The 8,097-nt window shown below is 42.5% G+C and overlaps 1 protein-coding gene across 1 annotated transcript in view; it reads left to right on the top strand.

Moving 5' to 3' along the window:
- Positions 1-393: 393 nt before the first annotated feature.
- Positions 394-8,097, top strand: part of LOC149524483 (uncharacterized) — a 66,997-nt gene continuing 59,293 nt past the window's right edge. The window contains exons 1-2 of the mRNA XM_089777658.1: positions 394-607; positions 709-3,457. Of these exons, the coding sequence (XP_089633784.1) occupies positions 1,094-3,457 (2,364 nt within the window). The 5' untranslated portion in view covers positions 394-607; positions 709-1,093. The remainder of the gene's footprint in view (positions 608-708; positions 3,458-8,097) is intronic.

Here is an 8,097-nt window from a genome sequence, read left to right as displayed (position 1 = left end):
ATTCGATCACTGCAGTTATTTCACATCTATATAGGTGCAACTGAGAGGAGATGAGTCCCAACAGCCCAGCCTCACATGCAGTATGTACACTGGGGATCAATAGGTTGTGAGATTCTAAAATTAGTAGAAAACACAGTTAATAATACATGAATAAAAGGAATATAGCCTGAAATGTTACTGAAATTCTGTATTTCATGGGATAAGTCATTCAGCTTCTGTGGCCATATCCTCATCTTGTATAAATGAGTAGAGACTAACTTCAATGTGTGAGTTTCAGAGACTTCAGTGGAATTAAGCCCATCAGTCTGCACCTCTATAAAAATATTGAAGATCTGCCCCTCTTTTTCTCAGCTGCATTCAATACAACATCATGGTGATTTAAAAATGCCACCACTGCGAGGAGGAAACGTAGGGTAGTGGTGGTTGGAGACTCTCTTCTGAGGGGAACGGAGGCACCCATCTGTCGCCCTGACAGCTCATCTCGAGAGGTATGCTGTCTGCCAGGGGCCCGTATCCGAGATGTTACGGAGGCATTGTCGAGGATTATCCGGCCCTCTGACTACTACCCCATGCTACTCATCCACGTGGGCACAAATGATACTGCCAGGTGTGACACTGAGCGGATCAAGTGTGACTACAGGGCTTTGGGAGTACGGGTGAAGGAGTTTGGAGCGCAGGTGGTATTCTCTTCTATCCTTCCTGTCAAAGGTAGGGGCCCGGGCAGAGAGAGGTGCATTCTGGAGGTGAATGCCTGGCTGCGACGATGGTGTCACCAGGAGGGATTCGGCTTCCTTGATCACGGGGTGCTCTTCCAGGAAGGACTGGTTGGCGGAGATGGAGTTCACCTTTCCAGGAGCGGGAAGGCCTTGTTTGGACACAGACTGGCTAACCTTGTGAGGAGGGCTTTAAACTAGGTTTGTCGGGGGCAGGTGAGCAAAGCCCACAGGTAAGTGCTGAATGTGCGGGACTGGGAGATGGATTGGAAATAGGGGGGACTACGGCCTATAATGGCAAGGAGAAAGGAGGGTCAGGGCACAACAGGGAGGCAAGATCAAATCAGTATCTTAGATGCCTATATACAAATGCGAGAAGTATGGGTAATAAGCAGGAAGAACTGGAATTGCTAACCAATAAATACAACTATGATATCATTGGTATTACAGAAACCTGGTGGGATGGGACGCATGATTGGAATGTTGGTATGGAAGGGTACGGCTTGCTCAGGAAGGACAGACAGGGAAAAAAGGGAGGAGGGGTTGCCTTGTATATTAAAAATGTACACACTTGGACTGAAGTGGAGATGAATGTAGGAGATAGCTGTGTAGAGAGTCTCTGGGTTAAGCTAAAAGGGGTAAAAAACGAGGGTGATATCATGCTAGGAGTCTACTACAGGCCACCTAGCCAGGTGGAAGAGGTGGATGAGGCCTTTTTTAAACAATTAACAAAACTATCCAAAGCCCAAGATTTGGTGGTGATGGGGGACTTCAACTATCCAGACATATGTTGGGAAACTAACACAGCGAGGCACAGGCTATCCAATAAGTTTCTGGACTGCATTGGAGACAACTTTCTGTTTCAGAAGGTTGAAAAAGCTACCAGAGGAGAAGCTGTTCTGGATTTGGTTTTAACAAATAGGGAGGAACTAGTTGAGAACTTGAAAGTGGAAGACAGTATAGGGGACAGTGATCACGAAATAATAGAGTTCATGATCTTAAGGAAAGGTAGAAGGGAGACCAGCACAATTGAGGTAATGGATTTCAGGAAGGCAGATTTTGATAAGCTCAGAGAACTTGTAGGTAAGGTCCCATGGGAAGCAAGACTGAAGGGAAAAACAACTGAGGAGAGTTGGAAGTATTTCAAAGGGACGTTGTTAAGGGCCCAAAAGCAAACAATTCCGCTGTGTAGGAAAGATAGAAAATATGGCAAAAGACCAGCTTGGCTTAACAAGGAGATCTTGCATGATCTCAAAATAAAAAAGGAGTCTCATAAAAAATGGAAATTAGGACAAATAACAAAGGATGAATATAGGCAAGCAACACGGGAATGCAGGGGCAAGATTAGAAAGGCAAAGGCACAAAATGAGATCAAACTAGCTACAGGCATAAAGGGAAACAAGAAGACCTTTTATAAATACATTAAAAGCAAGAGGAAGACCAAGGACAGGGTAGGCCCACTGCTTAGTGAGGAGGGAGAAGCAGTAACAGGAAACTTGGAAATGGCGGAGATGCTCAATGACTTCTTTGTTTCGGTCTTCACCGAGAAGTCTGGAGGTGTGCCTAACGTAGTGAATACAAGCAGAGAGAGGGTAAGTTTAGAAGATAGGATACACAAAGAACAAGTTAAAAATCACTTAGGAAAGTTAGATGTCAGCAAGTCACCAGGTCCTGATGAAATGCATCCCAGGATACTCAAGGAGCTGATAGAGGAGGTATCTGAGCCTTTAGCTATGATCTTTGAAAAATCATGGCAGACAGGGGAGATTCCAGAAGACTGGAAAAGGGCAAATATTGTGCCCATCTATAAAAAGGGGAATAAGAACAACCCAGGAAACTATAGACCGGTCAGTTTAACGTCTGTCCCAGGGAAGATAATGGAGCAGGTAATTAAGGAAATCATATGCAAACACTTGGAAGGTAATAAAGTGATAGGGAATAGCCAGCATGGGTTTGTGAAGAACAAGTCATGCCAAACTAATCTGATAGCTTTCTTTGATAAGATAACGAGCCTTGTGGATAAGGGAGAAGCGGTGGATGTCATATACCTAGACTTTAGTAAGGCATTTGATACGGTCTCGCATGATATTCTTATTGATAAACTAGGCAAATATAACTTAGATAGGGCCACGATAAGGTGGGTGCATAATTGGCTGGATAACCGTAGTCAGAGAGTGGTTGTTAACGGTTCTAAATCCTGCTGGAAAGGGATAACAAGTGGAGTTCCTCAAGGGTCTGTTTTGGGACCCATACTGTTCAATATCTTCATCAATGATGTAGATATTGGGATAGAGAGTACGCTTATTAAGTTTGCAGATGATACCAAACTGGGTGGGGTTGCGACTTCTTTGGAGGATAGGGACATAATTCAGAATGACCTTAGCAAGTTAGAGAAATGGTCGGAGGTAAACAGGATGAGGTTTAATAGAGAGAAATGCAAAGTGCTCCACTTAGGAAGGAACAATCAGTTCCATACATACAAGATGGGAAGCGACTGTCTAGGAAGGAGCATGGCAGAAAGGGATCTAGGGGTCATAGTGGACCACAAGTTGAATATGAGTCAACAGTGTGATGCTGTTGCAAAAAAAGCAAATATGATTCTAGGTTGTATTAACAGGTGTGTTGTAAGCAAAACTCGTGAAGTCATTCTGCCGCTCTACTCTGCACTAGTTAGGCCTCAGCTGGAGTACTGTGTCCAGTTCTGGGCGCCACATTTCAAGAAAGATGTGGAGAAATTGGAAAGGGTACAGAGAAGAGCGACAAGAATGATTAAAGGTTTAGAGAACATGACCTATGAAGCCAGGCTTCATGAACTGGGCTTGTTTAGTTTGGAAAAAAGAAGATTAAGGGGGGACATGATAGCGGCTTTCAAATATCTAAAAGGGTGTCACAAGGAGGAAGGAGAAAATTTATTCCTCTTGGTTTCTGAGGACAGGACAAGGAGTAATGGGCTTAAAGTGCAGCAGGGGAGGTTTAGATTGGACATTAGGAAAAAATTCCTAACTGTCAGGGTGGTCAAATATTGGAATAAATTGCCAAGGGAGGTGGTGGAATCTCCCTCTCTGGAGATATTTAAGAACAGGTTAGATAGACATCTGTCAGGGATGGTGTAGACGGAGCTTGATCCTGCCTTGAGGGCAGGGGGCTGGACTCGATGACCTCTCGAGGTCCCTTCCAGTCCTATGATTCTATGATTCTATGAAAAATGGGTTAGAATCAGATTACCCAACGTGAAATGATTATCAATGGGAGCAGGGAAACATTCAGGCTGGGTATTTAGAAATGTTGGTGGTGGCAGTGTAGGAACAATTAATTCATCAACCACAAGACAACTTAGTTAAATTCAGAGCCACACAGGATGAGCTCTTTGGTTATATAAACAATTCAGAGGATGTGTAGTTTATGAGACACTAATTAATTAAGGCCAACATATGAAATGGGAAAGGACAAAGTGATAGGGAACATGGTAATTTAAATTCAGGGTTTTTTTCATCCTTTCTGTCATAGAGGTTTGCTTTTTACTAACAAGTGTGTTGTTGTAGAAACAAGTGAAAGGAGCTGACAATAAATAAAAGGTTATAAATTGCCTTTGTGAACATACAATGGGGAAAAAAAACCACTGAGATTTACAGCTCAGAGTAGTTAAATTTACTTCTTTATTTCAGTATTTCCCATTCCAATGCTGGAGGATGTACAATACATTTACATGCTGCCATAAGGAGTATACCATGTACAGTTTGAACCTCTCTAGTCTGGCACCCTTGGGACCTGACCGAATCAGAGAATTTGCGAAACTAGGGGTGTTCAATATTGTCTGTCAACATTACAAACACTTCCTCTTCTTACTGAGCTCTTAGAAGACAGTTAGGGGTAAATTAGAGCTAAATAAAAGCACAGAACACTGAGCACCAGGACTGGTGGCTGTAAACAAATGTAATGGGACTGGAAGAAATTTGGCCACCCTCACAATAAGTGGACATTTGGCTAACTAAAATCATGCCAGACCATGGATGTTGCTGGATCAGAGAGTATTGGCCTAGAGAGGTTCAACATGTACAATACATGTCCCCTGTAGATGAGCAACTACTTGCACAAATAGTTTTAAGGAAATCATGAATGGGAAGGAGGTTCACAGTAGGGGACCCAGAGATGCGTGTGCATTACCACACTAAGGCATCCCTAGTTCAACCACTGGAATGGCATCCATACAAACTGAAATAATGTGGAGTATTTGTATTTCTGTGCTCCTGGATAGGTCACCAGGATTAGTGGCTGAACCAAGAGCGCCATTTTGGGAGGGTGTGGGGGGAGAAGCATCTGTGTGCTCTAGGATGAGGCTTGTTTTCATTCTCTTCCTCAGATGTGAAGGGAGTGAGGGGAAAGTGCTTGCATTCCGTGCATTCCTCTCACATCTGGCTAGTGAGCTCCCTTCACCAGCCGGCGTGAGAGGCATGCACAGAATGCAAGCACTTTCCCCTCACTCCCTTAGCATCTGGGGAACAGGATGAAAAGCAAGCCTCGCCCTTGGACTGAACCTTCGCCATCTAGATCTAGATGTGAAAACTTTTACTATCTGAGGTGGAAAAGACTCAGCCAGGCTTATCCACTTCTGTAGGTGGCCCAGCAAGCCTCTGGAGTGGGTCAGCGTGCTACACTGATTGTGTTACATATCCTTGCTAGCTGTTTTGTTTTGGATGTAGTCAGCTAGCCACAGATTCTAATAAGCATTGGCAGTCCTGTGCATTGCTTTAAGCAGGAGCATGATGACTGTGGAATGGTATGGAACATAATATCTATGTATATTTTGTTTCCATCTTTGGTTCCTTCCATAGCTGCTTCAAATGGTCCTGCCCTGGCACAAGAAGTAGGACGTGGTTTAGGAAGATGGACAGCCACATTCTGGATATACTGGTCTGGTTTTACTCACCAGTAAAGTGTGTTGCCTTTAGATAACCTGAATGTGATACAAGAAGACATGGTTGCCTCTGAAAGAAAAGTGTACCACATTTTAGTGAGCTGAAGTTGAAAATGTAGTTTTGGACAGTTCACGGGATTGCTATTATTTAAAATTGTAAAGCAGGCTAATCAGCTGTTTGGATGAGACTGAATGTGTACATCCATACTGTAGATTAGAAATAAAAATCGTCTAAAGGTGGAGGAAGCACTGAAAAGCAAACACTAGCCTTTTGTCAACAAAGAAAGTATGCATGTGTGTAATTTTAAACTTTAAAAGTCAAGCATATGCACAAGTACTTTGCAAGATCAGGACTCTTGAGAAGATGTTAAAAGAGTGTGGTGCATGTGGTGCTATCTTAGGCTAGCTGTTTGAAGTGCCCATGTAAGGGGTGAAGACTCTGTGCTGGAGAAATAAGTGAATTATGAGACCACGTTATCAACTTGTAACAAGAAATAGAAGATATATGAAGGCATCTCGCTGGACTTTGATCATCCTGTACATCAGCATTAATACCAGTGAGTCTTGAAGAGAATGTTTACTAAAGGTCAGTGTACCTTAGAACATCAAGGCAAAGGATAAATGTCAGTTAAAGAAATGACAAATTAAACACCAGTTATCAGGAAACACTTATTCACTCTGCGAGCAATAAATGTTTGGAACAGCCTAGTTGATGCATTGTTTTTAGACAAATACATCAGTTTAACCCATAAAATTAGAAACATATATGCTATGAAAAGGCTACATATTACCCAGGATGGCTGCTGAGCTCTGAATGGTCTTTATTCATTCTCTGATTTTATGGTTTTCTTATCTAGGTTTCTAGAGCACATTTTTAGCAATCTAAAAGCCCTCTCCATTTAGAGAGTAGGGCTCTTTGACTTTTATTTTGCAGCAGCTAGGGACTTGGCATACAAAACAAATGTCTAATCATTTAAAACGTTTTGGTGAGTCGCCTCAGCAAAAGGCATTTTGTACAAGGCAATACTGTTAAAAGATTCATTGATCTCCCTCAAAACACCCATTCACCCACTCACCTGGCTATGTTTTCAAAACTTCAAGGATGCATCCACTTGTCAAATTGGAGAAATGAAAATGCACAGTCAGAAATGTGCATGGAAGTTAACATGGCATTTATTTGTACAGGTATTGCATGACTGATATATACAATATGAAGAAAAATAAAACATAGTGTTAGGAGTTGCATCTAGTTAGATAGGCAATTGTAATTTTCAAGGCAAATTGTACGTGAAGCTTCCATTATGACCAGTCAAATTTGGATGAATGAAGCTATTAACTTTTTAACAATTGAAATGATAAACTTATGAAATCTGAGGTACACACATCTCAGTTCTCTTGGAGACAGTCTTGTGTAATCTGCTCACTATCGACTCTTGTTGGTGCCTGTAGAAGGTTGTGATATTGTGTCCATTGCTAAGGGGTGGGGAAAGGAAGTATTTCTTCACACAACATGCAGTCAAACTGTGCAACTTTGCCAGAAGGGTTGTGAAGGCCAAGGCCATAACTGGGTTCCATAACCCTCCCAAAACACCCTCGCCCCCCTGAACCCCCCCCCCCAAAAAAAAACCCCAAACCCTTGGAGAAAGATCCAACAATATCTATTAATGGCCGGGGATGCAAAACCAAGGTTGAGCTGAAATTTGAAATTAAAACAAAGATTGAACCTTTTTGTTGTGTATGGAACTGGTGCGGCACCTTCCCTGGTCAGGACCCAACTGCTCTTTGTTCTGCTGAGCAGCTCCTTATAACATTGCCACTCCAGTAAGCTGCCCTCTGGTTGGCTCCCTGCAAACCTTTACCTGATTGTTGAGGGATCTGTGCAAGCTGGCTCCAGCCTGCTTTAACACTGTCTGGTCAGAGTGGGGCACCTGCCCCATTACAATCACATTTTTGATTGAAATGAAAAGACAAAAAGGACCTGAAAAGGAGCTCAGTGCTATCTTGGAAGCTTGTTTCTCTCACCAACAGAGATGGTCTGGTAAACAAAAATTTAAGTGAACCTACCTTGACTCTAAGATGATTTTACAGGTAGATTTTACAGACTCCAAGAAGATCTCACCAAACTGAGTGATTGGGCAACAAAATGGCAAATGAAATTTAATGTGGAAAAGTGTAAAGTAATGCACATCGGGAAAAATAACCTCAACTATACATACAGTATGATGGGGGCTAATTTGGCTACAACAAATCAGGAAAGAGATCTTGGAGTTATCGTGGACAGTTCTCTGAAAACTTCCACACAGTGTGCAGCGGCGGTCAAAAAGGCAAATAGGATGCTAGGAATTATTAGGAAAGGGATAGAAAAAAAGACCCAGAACATCTTACTGCCCCTGTATAAAACTATGGTATGCCCACATCTTGAATACGGTGTACAGATGTGGTCTCCTCACCTCAAAAAAGATATTTTGG

This window comes from Pelodiscus sinensis, chromosome 4 (assembly GCF_052426305.1).
Source record: "Pelodiscus sinensis isolate ZL-2025 chromosome 4, ASM5242630v1, whole genome shotgun sequence".
In the NCBI taxonomy this organism is placed as follows: domain Eukaryota; kingdom Metazoa; phylum Chordata; order Testudines; family Trionychidae; genus Pelodiscus; species Pelodiscus sinensis.
The sequence above is the reverse complement of the archived record's forward strand: the minus strand, read 5'-3'. Positions and strand labels throughout refer to the sequence as shown.